The 22,197-nt window shown below is 52.5% G+C and overlaps 1 protein-coding gene across 1 annotated transcript in view; it reads right to left on the reverse strand.

Moving 5' to 3' along the window:
- Positions 1-22,197, reverse strand: part of COL22A1 (collagen type XXII alpha 1 chain) — a 261,283-nt gene that overhangs the window by 167,531 nt on the left and 71,555 nt on the right. Inside the window, exons 7-12 of the mRNA XM_033842909.2 lie at positions 17,649-17,924; positions 10,852-10,932; positions 9,552-9,668; positions 6,866-6,910; positions 4,852-4,914; positions 103-141 (exon numbers count right to left, since the gene is read on the reverse strand). Of these exons, the coding sequence (XP_033698800.1) occupies positions 103-141; positions 4,852-4,914; positions 6,866-6,910; positions 9,552-9,668; positions 10,852-10,932; positions 17,649-17,924 (621 nt within the window). The remainder of the gene's footprint in view (positions 1-102; positions 142-4,851; positions 4,915-6,865; positions 6,911-9,551; positions 9,669-10,851; positions 10,933-17,648; positions 17,925-22,197) is intronic.

A 22,197-nucleotide genomic window follows, 5' to 3' on the forward strand; every position in this document is an offset into this window, starting at 1 on the left:
GCACCACGACAGCACACAACTCTCCCGAACCCAAGTGCCCCATTCTGTTCCCGGGCCACATCCACAGCCCCTGGAGGAATGAGACAGCAGGGAGGTGCTTACCTTTTCGCCCTTTTCTCCGTGGACAAAAGGTCCTCTGCCCTGGAAAAGCAAAGCAGAAGGCAAAGGTTTTCTACGAAGCATTGCCACGGCATGACATCACACGTGGCAGATGTGCCCTGGGATTCAAAATGGTGGGCTGCTTTCTCATAAGCCCTGCCAAGGAGCCTCTAAAGACACTATCATTTACTGAGGGTAGATTCTCGTGAGCTTTATCTCATTTAATTTTTCCAACAACTCAGTATTATGGTACTATTCTTTCTTCCACATCAGCTTTATTGAGATATAACCTACAGAGCACATAATTCACCTATTTAAAGTGTAGGGCTTCCCTGGTGGCGCAGTGGTTAACAATCCACCTGCCAATGCAGGGGACGCGGGTTCGAGCCCTGGTCCGGGAAGATCCCGCATGCCACGGAGCAACTAAGCCCGCGAGCCGCAACTACTGAAGGCCGCGCGCCTAGAGCCCGCGCTCCATAACAAGAGAAGCCGCTGCAATGAGAAGCCCGCACACAGCAATGAACAGTAGCCCCCGCTTGCCGCAACTAGAGAAAGCCCGCGCACAGCAACGAAGACCCAATGTGGCCAAAAATTAATTAATTAATTAACTAAAAATAAAGTGTACAATTCAATGGCTTCTTAGTACATTTACTAAATATACTAAATGTGGTGGTGCAACACCACCACAATCAACTTTAGAATGTTTTCATCATCCCAAAAGAACCCCAACCCATTGCGGTCACTCCCCTTCTTCCCCCATCCCCTACTCTGGGCAAACATTAATCAGTTTTCTGTTTCTATAAATTCACCTATTCTAGACGTTTTATATATATGAAATCATACACGTGGGCTTTTATGACTGGCTTCATAGCCCGTGTTTTCTTAGCAAAGTGCTGTCAAGGTTCACCCACCTTGCAGCATGTGTCAATACCTCATTTTATTGCAGAATACTATGCCATTGCATGGCTATGACACACGTTTTATTTATCCATTCATCACGTGATGAACATTTAGGTTCCTTCTACTTTTCCGTTATTATGAATAAGGCTGCTATGAACATCCATGAACAAGTTTTTGTATGAACACGTGTTTTCATTTCTTTTGGTTATACACCTAGGAGTGGAATTGCTGGGTCATATAATTCTGTGTTTAACCCTTTAAGGGCCACCAGACTGCTTTTCAAAAGCAGCTGCAGCATTTTACACCAGCAACGTATGAGTTACGATTTCTCCACATTCCTAGTTGTTCTACACATTATTAAAGTGGGATGTTAAGTCTCTCACTTCAATTCTCAATGTTTGCTTCATATATCTGGGGGCTCTGTTATTAGGTGCACATATGTTTATAATTGTCACATATTTTTAGAGGATCGACACTTTTATCATTATAAAATGTTCCTCTTTATTTCTATTAACCTTTTTTAAAGCCTTTGTCTGATACTGTTACAGTCACTCCAATTTCTAATGTTTTCTATTTGTGGAATGTGTATTGTCCATCCTTTTACTTTCAACCTGTTTATATATTTGAATCTAAAGTGTGTCTCCTGTAGACACAATACAGTTGGATCTGTTTTTACGTCCAGGCTGAAAATCTCTGCTGTTCAATTGGTTTGTTTAATACATTTAGAGACAATGCTGTTTTTGATGTAGGTAGATTGACATATGCCATTTAACTTTTTGTTTTCTGTGTCTCCTGACTTCTTCTGTTCCTTTATTCCTCCTTTACTGCTCTTTTTTGCATTACATGAGTTCTTTTTAGTGCAACATTTTAACCTCTTTAAGGATATTTTCACCATATAGTTTTGAATTATTTTCTTGGAGGTTGCCTGAGGTTTACCATATACATCTTAACTTATCGGGATCTACTTAAGATTTACACTAACTTACTTCCAGTGAGACTTAGAAACATACTCCTACGTGATCTATTCCTTCTTCCCCATTTTTGTGCTACTGTTGTTACAAATATTTGTTAAATACCCAATGATACACTGTCATAATTATTACTTTGAACTTGTCACTCCACTGCATTCTGGCCTCAATTATTTCTGGTGATGAGTCAGCTGATAATCTTATTGGGTTTTCCTTGTACATCAGGAATCATTTTTCTTTTTCTGCTTTCGATTCTTTTGCTTTGTCTGTTAGCGTTTTTTACCATGATTTTTCTAAGGATGGACCTCCTTTCTAAGGATGGATTTTTCTAAGGATGGACCTCCTTTCTAAGGATGGACCTCCTTTCTAAGGATGGATTTTTCTAAGGATGGACCTCCTTTCTAAGGATGGACCTCCTTCTAAGGATGGACCTCCTTTCTAAGGATGGATTTTTCTAAGGATGGACCTCCTTTCTAAGGATGGACCTCCTTTCTAAGGATGGATTTTTCTAAGGATGGACCTCCTTTCTAAGGATGGACCTCCTTCTAAGGATGGACCTCCTTTCTAAGGATGGATTTTTCTAAGGATGGACCTCCTTTCTAAGGATGGACCTCCTTCTAAGGATGGACCTCCTTTCTAAGGATGGATTTTTCTAAGGATGGACCTCCTTCTAAGGATGGACCTCCTTCTAAGGATGGACCTCCTTCTAAGGATGGATTTTTCTAAGGATGGACCTCCTTTCTAAGGATGGAGTTTCCTAAGGATGGACCTCCTTGTTTCTCTCGATTGGACTTCCCGAGGCTTCCTGAACGTGCAGATTACTGCTCTTCATCAAATTCGGGATGTCTTCAGCCGTGATCTCTCTGAACACTTTTTCTGCTCCTTTCTCTCCGCTCCGGGTACCCTTGTTATGTGCACTGACGCACTTCACGGGCCCTCACACTTCTCTGAGGCTCTGTTCATTTTCCTTCATTATTGTTTCTCTCTGATCTTCAGACGACATGATCGCTCCTGATCTGTTCTCAAGAATGCTGGCTCTTTCTTCAGCCAGTTCAAACCTACTGTCATGCCTCTCGAGTGATTTTCCTTTTCATTTCATTGACTGTACTTTACAATTTCCATTTAGTTCTAGAATTTCCATTTGGTTCTTTTTAACAATTTCTACCTCCTTATGTTCTATATCTGATGAGATAATGTCATGATGCTCCCCTCTGCTTCCTTCCAAATGGCTTCCTTTAGTTCTCTGGATATGATTACAATGGCTACTTTGCAGGCTTTGTCTGTTAGATCCGACATCTGTGCCCTCTCACAAGCAGTTTCTGTAGCCTGGTTTTTCCCTGTGTATCAGTAAAATGGGTGTTTCACTAGCCCTCACCTCACAACATCGAACTGAGGGTTAAATGAGCCAGAAATCGGTAAAACATACAGCACAGATCCCGGCACGCCATGAATGCTGTTAAATGTAAGCCTCTCTTCCTATTTCCATGTTAATTTGCACAGAGCGGCTGCTTCCCACCTCTGCACAGGAGGCCGGTGTGTAGAGTGTGGGTGAAAGGTATAGCTCAGCAAGTGAGCACAAGACTCAGATTAAAATGGATTCAAATCCTGCCTTTGCCACACACAGGCAGAGCACCTGATGTGATCACGAGCGCATCACGCAAGTCTGAAAATTCTGTATCCTTCCCGTCCGTGAGTGATGAGCTTAAGTTTAAGAAGCTGTTCTAAGGAGTAAGGAGGGACCAACATGAAGCCCCTGTGAAGAAGGGCAGGCGGTATAGTTGCAATCATGAGCTCTCAGGTGATGGCACGGGGGTGTCTGCCAGGCTAACTCTTCTAGGGGAGCGGCTCTGTCTTGTCGTCGGGTTTCCCCTGCGCACTGAGAACCTAAAAGGAACTGATTACACTCGCGCTCATTCACTGGCCTCCTACCACGGGCCAGGCATTTTACAGACAAAGCTGCTCTTTTCTTTATTCTGTTCATGGAGCGAATGAGGTTTTCAGGGAGGTTTAGCAACCCGCTTGCAGTCACACAGCCAATAAAGGCAGGAGCCAGGGACAGCTACTGAGGCCCACCTGACTCCAAACCTGTGCTACTGATGCTACAAGATGCAGTCTGAAGGATGGGTTTAGTGCTTCCACCAGGCCAGGTAACAACAGAGGAACAATAGCATTTACTTTGCTTCTGCACTGTTACAAACTGTTTACATGCGTTAACTCGTTTTAATCCTCATCATGCAACTCAACAGTTAATTTTATCCTCCCCACTTTACAGATGAGGAAACTGAGGACAGGAAGGTTAAGTATCTTGGTGGAGCCAGCCTTTGCTTGCCAGCCGTGTGGCTCCTAAGCCCTGCTCTGCACCATGAACCGTTTATCTCTGCAATTCTTCCCTGACCCACCATCCACTGTGCTCGCTCATCAACCTAAGGATGCATGAACACAGTCTGTGCTGGGCCAGATGCCGGGATGCTGGACCGACAAACGGCAAACCGCGGTATCAGGGAGTCAGCTGATGCGGGGACTGACAGGCACCAGGGATGTGGGAGAACCGAGGGGGTGAGCCAGACCCGGGGTCGCAAAGATACCCTGGAGAACTACACCGGTTGAGTCTGACAGGTGCGAAAACGTGAGCCAGGCAGGAGGGGGAGGTGAGGGGCAAATCGGGGTGGACAGAGGGCAAAATGATTCCTGGTAGAGGAAAAACTATATGCAATGGCCAGGGTGAGACATGGCCAGTTCGGGGAGTCATCACTGCCAACCTGGAGCACAGACTTCAGGGGCTGAGGGTGGAGTGGTGCAGGGTGAGGCTGGAGCGGCCGGCAGGCCTCCTGTGCCCGTGCAGAGGGGTCCCCCCCACTGGCCACGCAGAGGGGCCTTCACTCACCATATCTCCTTTCTCTCCCTTGGGTCCAGGAGCTCCAGCCGGCCCAGCGGCTCCCATGTCCCCCTGAGGGGTGGAAACCAGAGACGAACGTTGGGTCGGGTCCTCCGACCAACCTCTCCCACACCAGCTGCCCATGGCCCACCTTGCCCCAGTTTTCTGGAAGCAGCCGATTTTGTCACTGCCAACTGCACCATGAGGCCAAGCCTCCCACCCCCGGAGAGGGAAGAAGTATCTGAGTAATTTTCTCAAACTCCTAATTCCCGGAACGAAGGACACCTGGAGAAAGCAAGTGGGTGAAAGCATTGCACCCTTGACCTGGGGAACGGAACGGCAACTCCTACGCATCTTACTGGACGCAGCGAGGGCGGGCCCCCCCCCCAGGCATCCTGGAGCCTCCCCAGGAAGCTTCAGGGCCCCCCCCAGCCCCGCTCCCCGCAACCCAGCGTCCCACCCCCTGTCATGCCTCTTCCTGCTGGCTCTGAGTCCGGGGACATGGCTCCCTGGTATGTCCCCGCATCCAGAACGGGCCTGGGCACCCAGGATCCACCAGGCCACGCCTGTGGACACGACCTGAGCTACCTCTAGGTAAACAGAGCCGCTGGAATCAAGGTGTTTACACAGCATCTTAAGCACGGACGGGCTGGGACACTGGCTAAAGGGCCAGGACTGCCAATCAGCCACGGGGCAGCCAGGCTTATCTGCAGCTGGTGGGACCTGTTTCCCTCCCTAGAATCCCCTCCCTCCCACCTCATCTTCTCTCTCAGGGTCAGGGGTCAGGCTCTGTCGTCTGCACAACCCCAGATCTGTCCGACCACAGCACAGCTCGGTCGCTCCATGAACAGCCACTGCTTCAGACAAATGTTTTCTACTTAGAGCTTCACAAACCCCCGAACAGCTTTTCTCTCTTCTTCCATCTGACAGCCCAGGAGCTGAGGCTACAGCCCAGGGGCTGCTCAGCAAGGCAGAGGCCCCTGCTCTCTCTCTCGCAGTGAACACCTGGCACCTTGGACCTCCTGTGTGTGTGCGTGTGTCTGTCTGTCTATTCTCCCCATCCTAGCATACTGGGGACAGAGGGGAGAAGGGCGAGAAAAGGGGAAGATGAAGGAGGTACATACAGAGGAAGGAAGAAGGGAGAGGACAAAAGGGACCTTAGGAGATGCTCAGTGGTGACGCACTGAATGAATGTGAACACAAGTAATACAGGTGAGAGGGAGGGGGAGAAAGGGAGAGAGGGAGGGACAGAGGCAGGGGGAGGGGGAGAGGGAGAAGCGGGGAGGGAAGGGAAGGGGATGCAGTCATCGCTAGTCGTCTGCACCATCACACTCAGCCCCTCTTTCGAACACCAGACTAGCAAACGGCCACTGGGCAACGCTGACCTCCTCCCTCAGCCTCTGTGTGACCCCGGGCAATGCACACCTCTCTGGGTCTCAGCTTTCCGAGACCGAAAAAATGATGCGAGACGACAGCCCTGTCCAGCTCCGTAAATGCGATAAACCTGGGCAGTGGTGGACAGAGAAGAGGCCGGTCCACGGCTGAGGAGGGAGGAGCCCACAAGGAGGCACCTGGCCTCGAGCAATTCGTGAGTTTGGAAAACGTGTACAAAAAGAATTCCACGCACGTCAAGCAAACAGATCGTGCGTGCTGAACAGACTCTTTAAGGCGCAACCCCCGAAGTTTCTGGAATATAGAGGCCTGAAAGGATTGATGCAGTTAGCTGACCACGGAGGGCTGAGCCTGTTGGCGCAAACAGCATCTGAGCCCGGGCGTGCGTGTTCCCCTTCTCGATCACACGTTCAGGCTGAGAAATGGACGCTCTGAACCGTGAAGGGACTCAGAGGCTACGGACTTTATGCCACTTGCCCTATCCTTCCATCTCAACAAGCTCGGAAGCAAAACCCCGCAGGACAGTAACCTAGCACACCATCGTTTGGGAGTTTTTTCCTCCTTCTTACAAAGAGAGCAAATCAAAGGACCCCACGCTCTAAAGGGCTTCTCTGCCGGCTCCAGTACTGACCTTTGGGCCGGGGAGTCCCACTGGGCCATCAAAGCCCTTTTCACCCTAAAGGAAGAAAGACAAAAGAAACAAGTAAGGTTCTGTTTTAATTTTCCCCTTTCTCTCTTTACTAGTTGGTTATCCCCTCCACCTGCTCATAAGCCAGTCCCTTAGTAAGCCACATGCCGATCAATAAGTTGGACAAAGTTCACTGGAGGGCTTCCCTGGTGGCGCAGTGGTTGAGAGTCCGCCTGCCGATGCAGGGGACACGGGTTCGTGCCCCGGTCCGGGAAGATGCCACATGCCGCGGAGCGGCTGGGCCCGTGAGCCATGGCCGCTGAGCCTGTGCGTCCGGAGCCTGTGCTCCGCAGCGGGAGAGGCCACAACAGTGAGGGGCCCGCGTACCACAAAAAAAAAAAAATTCTCTGGAGCTGAGCACCCTTTCTCAAACTGCCAACCTACATGGGGAACTTGGACATGACCTCCAAATACAGCCATCAATTTACAAATGCCAGCCTCACCCTCTGGGTGGCATCACCCAATAAGCCATTCCATCCATCCTTCATACCCTGGGTCCACGTATCCATCAATTCAACTATTATTTCATATAGTGGCTGAAAATACAGACATGGAAAGATTCAGCCTTTGCCATCTGGAATTTATGAGCTTATGGAAGTAAAGACAAGTAGGCAGTTTTACTCCAATGTGATCATTGTTATGGTCTCTGGAAGAAGAGGGAAAGAAAGGGTCTTAATGTCCCAAATAGCAGGGGCTAAATGAACAGGTATTGAATGGATGGATGTGAAGAATGGAAAGGCAGGCAGGCAGGGAGGCAGGGAGGAGGGAGATCATACAGACAATAATAATGGGATCAGAAAAGGATTCTTTGGGGATCTTGAAAGAAGAACAGGCATTAGCAGATTAAAAGGGGTGGCGGGAGGGAAAAGGATGTTCTAGGCAGAAGGTGCTACATATGCAAATTCCAGAAGGCAAGGAAGATCATGACCTGGCGGAGGACCAGGACATTCCCGCCTACTTGAAACTGGGAGGGGAGAGGGGAGTGAGATGAGGCTAGAAGGGCAACTAGGACCCACCAGGGGCCACACAGAGTGGGGACAGGTGGGGGAGGGGATCTGTAAGCCAAGCTCAGGAGGTCAGTGGCGATCCAGCAGGTGGTCGTGAGCTGGAGAGTGAGAAGGTGGGCGGGAAGAGAGGACGGAGGCCTGCTTGACCCCAGACTTCCTCCCGAGGGGCCCCGCCAGGGCAGGGCTCTGGGGAAACCATGAACTAGGCAGAGATAGCATTGGCCACCCTCCCGGGCACAGTCTGCAGGCTAGTGGGCCAAGCCCCACGCTGCTGCAGTTACCCTTTCCGTTTGGGGTTTTCCATGGAAAACAAGAATTCAAAAGGACTTGGGTTTGGACAGTTGCTTTCGTTATGACATTGATGGGTGAGAACCGGATCAACACGTTATCTGTGTCCGAGCCCGGCAGGGGCACAGACGAGGATCCCTGCCCGGTGCCCTGGGTGCACCCACCCTGGCTCCCTCTCTAGCTTCTCCCAATCCTAACCCAGCACCAGGCCGGAAGCCCCTAACTCCACCGACGCCCCAGACAAAGCCTCAGCTCGCAGCATGACCGAGCTTGCTTCTCGTTGTCTCCCAGCCAGCTGGGCCATGGTTAGAAATCCCCACTTGACTGGGAGCTCCTTGGGAGGGGGTCTCTGGGTGGAAAGAAGAAAGGAGAGTGTGAAGGAGAACAGAGGAGAGGGAAGAAGGGAAGGAGGAGAGGCTGCCAGGACAGGTGGCTTATTGAAACAAAACTGTCAGGAAATTCTTAAAGTGTGTCCACTCCAATGAACGTCAACCACGATTTCGTAGTTTTGTCTGTGTCTCCCAAGGCCCTTGCAAAGTTGGGGAGCACCTCCTGTGTGCCAGCCCTGAGCTGGGAGGGGCAGACAGAGCGATTGATATACTGCATGCTGTAGACCGAGGGCCCTGGGGGGCTACCAGTCGAGCAGATCTTCACGGAGACCATCTCGATTTTGTCATCCTCACGTATCTGTTTATTCTGCTCAAACAGTGGAAACTGTTTTCTTATTAAGAGGGCTGTTCGTCCACAGAAAAACAGATGAAGGCCTCAGGCACTCGAGGAGACATTTCATCTAGGCTAAAGGGCAGGCGATGGTGGCAGTCGGAAACATATTAGGTTTTAAAATTAGAAACAAGAGGCATTAAACTCTACTCATATATGCATGTAGATTATATAGTACAGCTAATTACAGGGAACGTTGAGAAGAAAGGGATGAGGGTGTGTCCCGCAGAGCACACCTAAACCCTCGGCCGCTGCCCATGCAGAGTCTTATCCTCGAAGCAAATCTGGCTGGTTTAGGCGCACACACGAGTGAAGAGGAGACCGGGAGGGGCCAGAGTGCCTTGGGAAGACGTCACGAACTTCAGGAAGAGGTTCGTCAGGGCTGGGTCTGAGCAGCTCCCCTCCCGATGTGCACAGAAATCAAGAAGGGAGAAGCCCAAGGAGCAAGGATAGGCCCCTGACTGGAGAGTCGCCTGGAGCCTGGGGCCACCCTGCCCTGGCAGCCCACGTGCATGATGGGAAATTCCCACCTACACTGCTGGTTCTGCTGCCACCCTGCCCCACTCAGCTCTGGGGCCCCGGGCTGGCGGCTGAGGGTGGACTGTGGATGGTACCTTTTCTCCAGCTGGGCAGGAGCAGTTGATAGTCTTCAAAATGCCGATCTGTTCACTGCCGGAGGTGGGAGGCGGCTGGGGCGGGGGTGAGGGCTCCGTCAGCACGGTCACCTGGCACTGGAAGGGAAGCAGAGCGGTCAGAACCTGGCTTCCTGCCCAGCACCACTCCCTGGAGCTTCCCTGCACAGGCAAAGGGGAGGCAGGAACCCTGAGGACACTGGAGCCTGAGCAGGGAGGGCAAGTAGCGTCTGACCGCAGGTCCTGGTACCCTGAGGCCCTGGAGTCAGACTGGCGTGGGCCAAGGGGCTCAGCCACTTCACTGGCCTCTCAGCAGCCTGTGGGAACCACTTAACCCCTCTGAGTCTCAGTGCTAACCTCTTCAGAGTGGGGACAAGGGCGTTTCCATCACAATGCAGTGAGGAGGAGTTAGTAGGACACGGAGAAAGCATCCAGTTCAGAGTCCGGAACGCAGGAACCCAGCAGGTGTGCCCGTAATGACTTATTTCCTTACCCTCGCCAGCCCCCTCCCTCTCTCCTTTCTTCCCTTCCTCTCCCCCACTCCTTCTTTCCCTTTATTCTCTCCTGCTCTTACCCGTCTCCCTCCCTTTCCTTTCTCTCCTCTCTCTCTACAGTCAGGCTCAGCTGACTCCAGCCCCAGCCCTGGTAACGACCACCCCGGGTGCCTGTGCCCCCTACTCGTCCTGACACAGGACACGCTGACCGAGTGCTCACTGCGTCCGGGCCCGCGCCCGCCGAGTGCATGGATTTCAGCTTTCAACTCTGGGAGGCAGGACTATGGAAGCACCCTCGGAACTGGTATTTGGTAAATGGAGAGGGAGGGACCTGGACCGAGGCAGAGGTGGGGAGGCCCTGGGAGAGGCAGAACTGCGCCGGGGCCCAGGAGCCTCTGCCTGCTGTTCCTGAACCCGTGTTGCCTCCTCCTGTCTTGCTGAGCAGCGCAGAGCATGGCGGCCTCCCCACTCTGAGCGCTGGCAGCAGAGATGCCGTTCCCCCCTGCCAGCCTCTGCCCCGTGCTCCCCAGAGCTGGGTCTCATCACTCAGCTGCAGCCCCGGGGGCCGTAGACCGAGGCTGGGGCAGACCTGCATGACCCGCTCCCCGAACCCACACCCGCCAGACCAGGAAACGGAACCCTAGCAATGACCATGGGGCTCCCTCCCAGGGCGCACTGTGGTGGCGGGTGTCCCCTGATCCCATCCCAGGGCCCAGGACACCCCTCCCTCGGGAAGCCAAGGACCCATTCCGCCCCCCCCAACCCCTCCATGCAGAGTCTCTGCTCACCGGACCCGAGGGGATGTCACAGCATGTCTCCAGTTCCGAGTGTCGGGAGTCACAGTAAATCACGATCCGCTGTAGGTCAAACTGGGAGGGAAAACGAGGACAGAGAGTGAGTTTTGGGAGCTTTGGAACCCAGATCCTCCCTGCTTTCAGGCAGGCCCTGCTCAGGGATCAGGCCCGCTTCCCCTTCAGGGTCCTGTATGGTCTGACCCTGAGCTGAACTTCAGAGGGAGCCTACGTGTCATCTACAGACAGCCCATCCCTCTAACAGCACGAACCCCAAGTGCAAGGTGAGTCAGCACAGACTGGGGGCAGCATTTTCTCCTGCTCTGAATGTGCTACAGCTCAGGCCCCTCACACGCCTCCTCTTGTCCACAATCCGTGGCCACTGCGTTCACTAAAGCCCCTGCCGTGGTGCTGCCACCAACAGTCTCCAAAGGTTCAGAGTATCCCTGCTTTCAACTCTCTCATCTCCATGTGGTGGCTTAAGTGAACTTTTTTATATTAAAAATTTGCTCTATCAAATAAAAGCAAAAATAAACAAATGGGACCTAATTAAACTTACATGCTTTTGCACAGCAAAGGAAACCACGGAGTTTCACATCCATGCCTCTGCACGTGGTCTCCCTTCCAGGAAAACCCCTGAAAACTAGCAACCACACTGAGGCATCCCCTCAGGAGCTGTTGTAAAAATACACCCACAGATCTTCTGATGCTCCTCCAAGGGGTGGAGCCTCATCCACCTCCCCACCCCCGAGTGTAGGAGGGACCTGGTCACTGGCTTCTAAGGAACACAACATGGCAGAAGTGACGGCGTGTCACTTCGAGATCAGTTATGGAAAGACTGGCTTCTTGGTGCGTGCGCGCATGGTCTCTCTCTCTCTCTCTCTCTCTCTCACATCACGCAGCCTGGGGTCACCAGCTGGCACGCAGGGAGCTGCCCCACGGAGAAGCCCACGTAGGGAGGAACCAGGGCCGCTGTCAGCAATCCAACAGCAAGGAACTGAGGCCCTCAGTCCAACAGCCCACGGGAGGCTGCCAGCAATCACCTGCGTGAGCTTGGAGGTGGTCTTTCAGCCCTGTTCTAACTTCAAGATCACAGCAATAGCCAATAGCTTGACAGCGACGTTATGAGAAACCCTGAGCAAGACCCACCCAGCTCAGCCCCTCCCAGATTCCTGAACCACAGAAACTGTGAGACAATAAGAGTTTGTTGTTTTCATCCCTCTTTTTTGGGCGGGGGATGGGGGGATATTTGTTATGCAGCAACTGATAACTGATACACATCCTCTACTGTCAAGAAGAGTTCACGGGGTCTCTTCTCCACCACTTGGCTCCTTGTACATACAGCTAATACTGAACATAGCAGCCTGCATGGTAATTGTACATTTGTGTGTCCATCTTCCCCCAGGGCTCCCCATCCTGACCCACAGCCCTCAAACACACTGAGCTCTCTTTCCCTACCTGCTTTTCCCTCCTGCTCCTCACAAGGCTGGCTCCTCTCACCTTTCACCTCTGTAACCACCCATCAGAGCCCAGGCCCTCCCTGCCACTTGTCATCCTGTACGTCCTTATAGGAGCAATGACCACAATGCCTCCTTTGTGTGCATTTCTCAGTTTACTTTTTAAACTGTGTTTCTCTGATTAGAACAGCAGTTCTGTGAGGCAGGCCTCTCCTATCCCTTGTGTTTCTCTGTACCCCCAGCCCCAGAGTACTTCCTGACACAGCAGATGTCCTGAGGCATAGAATGAATGGTTGAGTGGATACATGCATGCACCATGCACGGACAAACATTTATCGAATGGAAATTGAGCTAAATCAACGGATACTTATTTTTTTAACACCAGTGCTGAATGCTCCCAGCCTTGCACCTCCCCTGTGCCCTTGTGCGGCCTGTGCTGCATTCGAAGGCCCTGAGCGAGCAGGCCAGGCAGCTCGACCTCACCCTCCTGGCTTTGGGACAGGCCCCGGCAGGTGTAAGCCCTCACTCCACAGACTGGACTCAGCAGAAACAGTAACAATTCCAGTTGTCTGTCTGTTGTATTTCCTGTAGAGACACCAGCCCACAGACAGGAGAAAATGACAAAACACAGAATCATGCTTTGGAACAAGGCCTATTTTAAAGAGAGGGTCCTGCTTTCTGCATTAGCAAGCGTACATGCTCAGTGGCTGGGTCTGTCTGGCAAGGCCACAGGGACAGAGGTGGAGAAGGAAGGCAAGGTCAGGGTCAGGGAGGTGCACAGGTGGCCTGGGGCCTGCACACGTGCACTCAGGGTGGGTAGCAGGGCCTGGGAGCCAGGAGGGGTCTCTTCCAACTGCCTGGAATCCCACCATTCCCTGTCCCACCTTCCTCCCTCTCCCCTCCCTCCACCATGTCAGGGAGCCCACCTCCTGATGCCCCTCTGCCCCCACCCCCTGGGATCTCTGCTCCCGTTTACATCCTCAGCAATTCCAGGCTGAACTGCGGCAGGGTCCTCTCTCCAGCCCCAGTTTCCCTCCGTGCCCACCATGTGCAGCTTGGTGACCCTTTCCTGACTACAGTGTGGAAACCAATCAGGGTGCAGAGAGCTGAGGATCTGAGATCAGCCGGGCCCGGGTCTGAGCCTCAGCTCTGCTCTTCTCTCAGAGCAGCTGGTCAAGGCACCCAATCCCCTGAGCCTCGGTTTCCTCTTCTGTCAGATGGAGATGCTGACATGACTCCTAGGGCACCGTGAAGACCAGGTGAGGTCAGACACTAGTGTCCATGGCAGGTGGAGCTGCAGGGTGCTGTGGTCTCTCCCCACCGTGTTCAAGCCTGAGCTACATGGTCACAAGTGCCCCAGCCTACGCTTCTGGAAGGTTTACGAAGGGTTGCGGGGTTCATTGATCCTCCCTTCATGTAGTTCATCAGGATTCATTTTTAATCTAGAAACCCAGCACAAAACAGGAAGTGGGCACAGTATTCCTCTGACAAACGTCAGGTTCTGGGATTCCCCGGCACTGGGTACAACGTGGACACTCACCTAATGGCAATGGGCCAGAGGAGGAGAGAGTGGGACCCAGCCCAGACCCCAGACTCCACACTGTGGGTTAAAAGGGCCCAGTTAAGGGCCCAATGTGACCATCGAATCTGAGAGTCAGCACGGGACAGGACCTGGAGGCCCAGACTCACAGTAAAGGCAGAACTTCCAAGCAGATGGTGAGGCCTGCACCCCCGCCTCCTAATTCTGCCACTTTTTTTTTTTCTAACATCTTTATTGGAGTATAATTGCTTTACAATGGTGTGTTAGTTTCTGCTTTATAACAAAGTGAATCAGTTATACATATACATATATTCCTATATCTCTTCCCTCTTGCGTCTCCTTCCCTCCCACCCTCCCTATCCCACCCCTCTAGGTGGTCGCAAGGCACCGAGCTGATCTCCCAGAGTGACTCAATCTCTGTGCTGAACGTCCTTACAGAGTGGGGACAATGCGGTGAGTGAGGTCACAGCCTGCAACATGGAGGACCTAGTCAGCCCGTGAGAACTTCTGGGAACATGGTGGGTGGCAGAGAGCAAGGTGCTGGCCGGCGCCTGTGGCTCTGACACCCACTGGCGGCCCCTGCTCAGACTCTGGGTGGACTCTGCGCCTGCCCCCCGCCACTGCCGGGGCGGAAGGAGGGCAAACGCGGGCCCAGCCTCCTTCTTCCCAGTCGAGCCTGAATGCTCTTGTCTCTGGAGGACTCTTCTTTACCCAAAACTGAATCGAGGCTTTGGGGCCGGTGCAGAGCAGCGAAGCCGGCAGTCCACCAGCTCCAGGGCACTGAGCGCTGGAAGGGGCGCTGCTCTGGGTCTGTGCTGCTCAAAGCGAGTGAGCGAGGGCTGGTCCCGAGCACGAGAACCAGCCACGCGATGAACCCAGAGAGCTGGAGGGCATCAGAAATTAACCCCTCTGGTTCCTGATAGGGGTTACGGCTTCTCAGCAACCAACCCCATCCCCTGGGATTTGGAGCTGGGCAGGCCTGGGACACAGGAGCGGGAAACGGAGGGAAGGCTGGCAGGGCCTCCGGGGAGTCACGGGGCAGGGGTCCCAGCATGGCAGGTCCCAGACCAGCTGGACCCCCAGAGCCCAGGAGCACCCCTTCCCAGCCCCGGGCCCCAAGGGTTTGAGTCTCCTCTCCCCGCAGCTCGGAGACGGGCTCCCCGTCCATCAGCCTAGATGCCCACTGACTTGCCTGGCCGCTTCTGTTGCACATCCCTCAGCAGAGAGTCACCCGGGAGCCAGGATCCCCAGGCCAGCCCCCAGCCCTGCCCCCTTTCCCAGCCCAGGCCCTGGCCTCTCACCTCCTTCCCTAACAGGGCCCACCCGCCTTCTCCTTCCATCCACCCTACTCTGCAGCCCCAGGAAACGGCCTCCAGTACAGCCCTGAGCTCTCCCCACCCTCCTCAACCCTTGCTGCCCCTTCACCTACAGGTGGATCCCAGGGCCTGTGCACTAGCTAGGCCTGGCCCTGCCTCCTGCCCCACCCCTCCCCCACCGTGCTTCAGCTCCTGCCACCTCCCATCCTGCGCACAGACGAATCCAATTCATCCTTCCAGGCTCATCCCAGAAGTCACTTGCCTCCAGGAAGCCACCCCTGCCCACCCCCTCCTGTCTCCCCCCATCCGCCTACCCTGTTCATTGAGGTCGGATGCCTTTCCTCTGGGCCCCGTAATATTTGATGCTTACTGTTATCAAGAAAGTAATTCAAAGAGACTGAAAAGATCTCAGTGTGATCCTTTCCTTTTATAAGAGGCCATAAGTAGCTTCAAGTCAGAGTCTTAAAGTCTTTTTCTATTCAGTAAACACAATGTTGAGAGACAAGACGGAAAGAGCAGCCGCCACCCACTGGGGCGCTCCTATCCCCCCGGGACACGCAGACAGCACCTGCTTGATCACACGAACCCCACAGCACGACACGAGGCACTAGCACGAGTCCCACCGACGCTGCCCACGTGGACGGGAAGGGCCAGGCGGCAGGCTGGGGGCGGCCGGTACGCATTTACCGCTTTCCATCCCTGGCATGTACATTCGACAGAACTCATCAAAATATGTACTTAAGATCTGTGCACTTTACTATATATGATTAGGCCTCAGTAAAGAATAAAATAAAATATGTGTTGATTGAGTGAATTAATTTAGCCTCACTGAACCAAAGCTTATTTAAAAATAGGAACAGGGCTTCCCTGGTGGCGCAGTGGTTGAGAGTCCACCTGCCGATGCAGGGGACACGGGTTCGTGCCCCAGTCCGGGAAGATCCCACATGCCGTGGAGTGGCTGGGCCTGTGAGCCATGGCCGCTGGGCCTGCGCGTCCAGAGCCTGTGCTCCACAACGGGAGAGGTCCCAACAGTGAGAGGCCCGCGTACCGCAAAAAAAAAAGAAACACATAGAAGTATTTCTGAGCTCAGTGGTAATCAGGGAAATGCAGATAGAACCACAATAAAATACCATCGTATGCCCATCCGATTGGCAAAACAACAAAAACGTTAAAAAAAAAATCTATCAATGTGTTGGTGAGGATCTAAGAAAATGGGTCTTTCATACGTTGCTGGTGGACACATCAATGTTCTGTCTCTTTGTTGAGAAGTTAAAATATGCCGGAAAGTCAAAAATTGTTTACCCTACAATCTAATCATTGAATGCCCCAGAGAAACTCTCCCAACTGGTACACATCTCCAGCCTCAACGGCACGTGTTACCCTGTTTTCTTCATGAGGAACGTACATCTGCAGACGTGCCAGCACGTTCAAGACCAAGACTTGCTGGTTATGATGGTGAAACATCAGAACAATCTAAATACTCACTAGCAGGAGAACAAATAAGCAAAATGTACGATAAAGTGAAGGATTATGCAGCAGCTGAAAGAAGAAAAAGCTTAGACACATAATTTTGAGAGAAAAGAAGCAAGACGTGACTATACACGCTGTACGTTATCTACATCAATTTCAAAATCTCCAGCACACGTCCAGCAACCCTGTATTTGATAACAGAAATACATGTACGTGTAAAAAAAGAAAAGAAATGGTTTTGGAGAGAGCTATCCCAGATCATGATTTGGTCACTTCTCAAGAAGCAGGGGACACTCCCGGTCAGAAGGATCAAGCTGACCTCAGCTCGAAGACAGCACGTAAGTGTACACGTGTTACGTGTGTGCATGTTCACGGTGTGTGTGTCTGTGTGTACAGATGTGGGGATGCATTCGTAGAGGAAAGAAAGATACAGTAAAGGAAAGCGAAAAAAAAGAAAAAAGAATTAAGGAGGGAAAAGAAAGAATAAAGAAGGAAAGAACACTGATGTAATGGTGATGGAAAGACAGCTATTACCAGCCACTGAGTCTTCCCCACTTAATATCCCTGGTTGGTGAAATGAGGATGATTTTTACTTATTTTCCATATACTTTCCTATATGTTCCAATTTTTTTACAATCAGAGAAGAAGGGGAAAGAGTCTGAATTTACAGGGAACTGTGTAACTATTTCTCTGCCCATCGATTTGTCTACATATACATGTAGATATATGTCCCGTGTCCCCAGTGCAGAGCACAGTGCTTGGCACAGAGGAGGTGCTCAGTATATATATGGTAAGTGATCAAGTGGCTAAATAATTAAATGAATGAGTGAGTGAATGAGTGATGGTGATACGGCAGTTTTCTGAGTCAGGGTCCTCCCTCCTAAGACAGTGCAAGGTGATGACCTGACACATGATACACACAGGTGCAGGGGACATCAGGAGCACGTGGTGCCTGAGGCTTCTCCCCGGTGACCCCAGGACCTTGGCTGCAGAAGGCCCGCCAGTACTCACGTCGATGGGCACGCTGTCATAGAGGCGCTTGCCGATCACGGTCTTCCCCTGGATGTCGATGTTCTCCCTCTCCTCGATGGGCAGTGTCTGCACCAGCGCACAGTCTATGTACAGGGAGACGTTCTGGGCCTGGATGCTCAGGGCCACCTTGTGCCAGTCCCGGTTGAAAAGGTCATGGACCCGGGGACCTCGGAAGACCACCCTGACGGCATCCTTCATGGCACCCACAGCGTTGTACTCCACGGCCTTGTTCTCGCCGTCCAGCCGGATGGACACCTGGGGAGGAGAGGACCAGAGGCCCCTTGAGCTGCATGGGACCAAGGGAGGAGAGGGCAGCTGGGGAGGGGAGATCGCGGAGTCAGACCCGACAAATCTGAGTCTGATCCTAGCCGTGACCCTCACCAGCTGGTCAGCCTTGGGCAAAGCACTTCCCATCCCTAAGCCCTGGTGTCCTCCTCACGACAATGGTGTTACTGACACCTACCTTACAGGCTCATCTAAACCCTGTATTAAATGGAAGATCTGAGCTCGCACGTTAATCCAGGGGTCAAAATCTCAAGTACCCGAGGGCTCTGCAGGTAAGAGCACCTTTGTGAAACTACAAGGGGACTGGTGAGGAGGGGCTTCATCTGTGAGACCGACCAGAAACACTGACTGGTTTCAGCTTCTTTTAAAACCGCAGACGGCAGAACAGAATCCACCTGTGTCTAGATACCAGGTGCCAGTCTGAGACCCCATCCACTAACCCAAACTCTCTCACCTTGCAGCTAAAATTGAAGGCCTGGTAGAACAAAGCAATTCGGTGGCAGGGACCTTGGCTGTCTGTTCACTGGATTACCCTCCAGCCCTCTGCAAAATGCCTTGAAAACTCTGGAAGGAAGTTTTACTTTCCTCTGCGTTTTAAGAATGAATGAGGGGTTTCCCTGGTGGCGCAGTGGTTAAGAATACGCCTGCCAATGCAGGAGACACGGGTTTGAGCCCTGGTCCGGGAAGATCCCACATGCTGCGGAGCAACTAAACCCATGCGCCGCAACTACTGAGCCTGCGCTCTAGTGCCTGTGAGCCACAACTACTGAGCCCTTGTGTCACAACTACTGAAGCCCGCATGCCTAGAGCCTGTGCTTCGCAACAAGAGAAGCCACCGCAATGAGAAGCCCGTGCACCACAACGAAGAGTAGTCCGCACTCACCGCAACTAGAGAAAGCCTGCATGCAGCAATGAAGATCCAACGCAGCCAAAAAATAAAATAAATTAATTTTTTTAAATGAATGAATGAAGTAACGAATGAACGTATGCTCATCCATGTGCTTATTCTTTCATCCCTTGCACGATACTCACTGAACATTCTCTGTGACAGGCAAGCAACCTGCTAGGTGTCAGGAATGCAGGAGTGGGCAAGATCAATACTGCCTCAGCGCACGGAGGTGGGGAACGTAACGTGACACAGAAAATAGGTATTCACTGAGCAAATGGATGGGTGGGTATATTCTTGTCCAGTCTCCATGGGGTTGGCCTCCATCTGCCCTGATATCCACGCTCCACCTCTCTCTACCTGGATCTGGACTCCCAGACTCTGACCTTTGACTTCCTGACCTGGGCTCCGATGCCCTTTGGCTTCTAGTTAGTCTGGCCCATGGGAGAGGAAATCAAAGAGCGGGAAGAGAGAGGGGTCTGGTATTGACTCTCCTGCCCTCCCAGCTTCCCTGCGGTTCCAGACGGCCATGTTCCTCCACGTGCCAGGGCCCTTTGGAAGCCCTCCCTCCTCCACGACTCCAGAACACGACGTCTCCGCGAACCACCAACCTCTCCCTGCCCAGGCCATCCAGGCCCCGGGCAGGAACTTCCTGCTGTTGCTAATCCCAGGACACCACAATATCTTTTTGGTTTCCTTAACCCTGACCCTTAACCTCATCAGCTCCCTCACCCCGAGACACTTTACTAAAACGCTCTTCAAAACTCCGGGCTGTCTACCGCTTGCCCACACCCAAACTGGCAAGTCACTTTTAAGCTGTGTGACCTCGGGCAGGTTTTTAACCTCTGTGTGTTGTTTCCTCATTTGTAAAATGGCACTGGTGATAGTGCCTACTTGATAGAGCTGTTATGAGAATTAAATGAATTTATAGATATGTAAAATACATAGTACTTATACATCAGGCACTGTTCTAAATACTATCTACAATAAATGAAGCAAGTTCAAAGACATCACTGCAGTGAAGCCTTCTCTGACACACACGTGTAACTGGATTCTAACCTGGTCCTTTGCTCTCACATCCTCAGGCATGTGGATTTATTTGTTTTCTCAGAGCATTTCGGGTCAGTATATGAAAGCATTTCGGGTCATTTATTTCATCCGCCCGTTTCCTGCCTGCCCTGCCCCATCCTTTTAAGCAGGCCCCCGTCTCTACTGCTCATCTCTTTAACCCCAGTGGCTAGGACAACACATGCCATATAGTAGGACTCAACAGAAAGGGAATGAATGAATGAGAGCCCCGAGGTTAAAGGAAGGAGCCCACTGCCCTGCAGGGAACCAGCCACAGTGTTTATGACACCACCCAGGTGTTCTGGTTTCTCTGTCTCGGGTCCCCCACATGGCTTCAGCACAGCCAAGGGGAACCTAAAATTTATTTTTAACTGCATTGTCTGCTGGTATGTTACGGTTAGGGTGAAAAACAAAACTATGAACCCCTGACTAATAACCTGAAACTTCTCGTAAGCATAATCTAATAATCATGATTAAGCCTGGTCTCTTTCTTGAAATGTTTCACCTGTTTGAGCCCTGGACCCCTGAGCCACCTGGGGAGCTTCACGAGGACATGGGTTTTTCTCCAATGTTTCTATTTCTCCCAGCACCACACAGAGCAGAGGAAGGCCCGGCAGGCCCGAGTCCAAGCTGGGGGGGCCTCAGGAGGGCACTCCATGCCTCAGATCCATCAGCAAACCCTGTTGGTTCTATTTTCAAACTACATATGCAGAATCCCATCATTTCTCCCCAGGTCCCTATGACTACTTGGTCTGAGTCAGTATCAGCCTTTGCCGAGAGGACCACAGCGGTCTCCCAGGCTCCCTGTCCCAGGCCTGCCCACCTCGCAGAGCCTACTCTCCAGTCCCTGCACTGGCTTCCAGCCTGTTCCGAGTCTCACCTCTACCCCTCCACCCTGTTCCAGAACTAGCCTCCTCCTGGCCCTTTATCAGATCTGGAATGAGTGCCCCTCAGTCTCTCCAAAGGACAAACGGGGAAAATGCCAACGGTCAAGGGTGGTTGTAAATTCTCCGTGGGGTCATGGTGTAAAAATCTAGATCCTGTTATTACCGGGCTACGGGACAAAGAGCACGTGACAGCGTGGCTCACACCGGTCGGCTCACAGGTCATCTTCTACGTGGCCTCTGTCCACTTCTCCTGTGTCCGGTCAGGACTTCCCCGAGGCGTGGGGTGGCCACCACGTCATTTTCAGTGAAGGGCACGTCCCAAAGCGAAGGGCACGTCCCAAAGCGAAGGGCACGTCCCAAAGCTTGTTCAGTGGAACGGAACAGCCAGGCGCCTCTCTGAAAAGGCAGGTTCTGTCTCTGCATGGCTCTGCAGGATTCCAGCCCAGGGCTCATTCTGGCAGAAGGAGGGGAGGAGGCCGACACGGCCCTGCAAACGCCATGGAGGAAGAGGACCCAGACTGAGGGGTGGTGCGGGCTCGCCCCATAGGCCTGCCATGGCAGGTGCCCAGGCCCACAGCACAGGACCCCGGGAGACTGGAGACGTGCGCGTCTGCAATGGAGGTGGGTGAGGGTCACGACGAGCTGCCTGCTCTCTGGAGAAGAGTCTCACCTCCTGCAGTCGGCCTCCCACACTCAGGAAATCAGGCCACTGGGCGGTCAAGGCTGACCATGGTTCTGCATCTCAGTTTGACCAGGGACGCTGCAGGAGGGTCATTCGACAGGACTAATGGATGGGGACCAGAGCCTGCGGGGCACAGCGGTCAAAAGACAGACTTGGAGCTCGACTGTCTGGGTTCAAATCCCACCTCTCCCCCTCACGACCTACAAAGACATGGGCAGAGGCCTAAAGCTTGCTGTGGGTCAGGCTCCTCTCGGTAAGATGGTAACAGCAGAACCTACCCATAGGGCTGTTAGGAGGACTGAGTTAAGATTTGTGAAGCACTCGGGACAGTCCTTGGCTCCTACTGACCGCGTGTGAGTGTGGATAAGAGGTGCCCTCGGGGGCAGGGTCCGGCTTCAACCACGGGAAGTGAGCTCACTGCCATGGAGGAAGTCGCCTCTGGGGGAGGAGCCCGTGAGTGCGGCTACCGCAGTGCAATGGCTTGAGCATGCTTTTATTTTATTTCAACCCCAAGTGAAAATAAAGTCAGTGTCCCCCAGCTGAAGGTGAGTAATGTCGCCACACAGTTCATTCTTCAAGAGAGGACCAGGGTAAATGATAGGTATGGTGGGTCCACGAACTCCGAGGACAAGCGGATCGGGTCTGCATCTCAGATCAGTGTATGGTGTTGGTGGCCTGGGCCTGAGACAGGTCCCCCCTCACTCGGCTGCGTGCTGTTGA

Source organism: Tursiops truncatus, chromosome 17 (genome assembly GCF_011762595.2).
Source record: "Tursiops truncatus isolate mTurTru1 chromosome 17, mTurTru1.mat.Y, whole genome shotgun sequence".
Classification (NCBI taxonomy): domain Eukaryota; kingdom Metazoa; phylum Chordata; class Mammalia; order Artiodactyla; family Delphinidae; genus Tursiops; species Tursiops truncatus.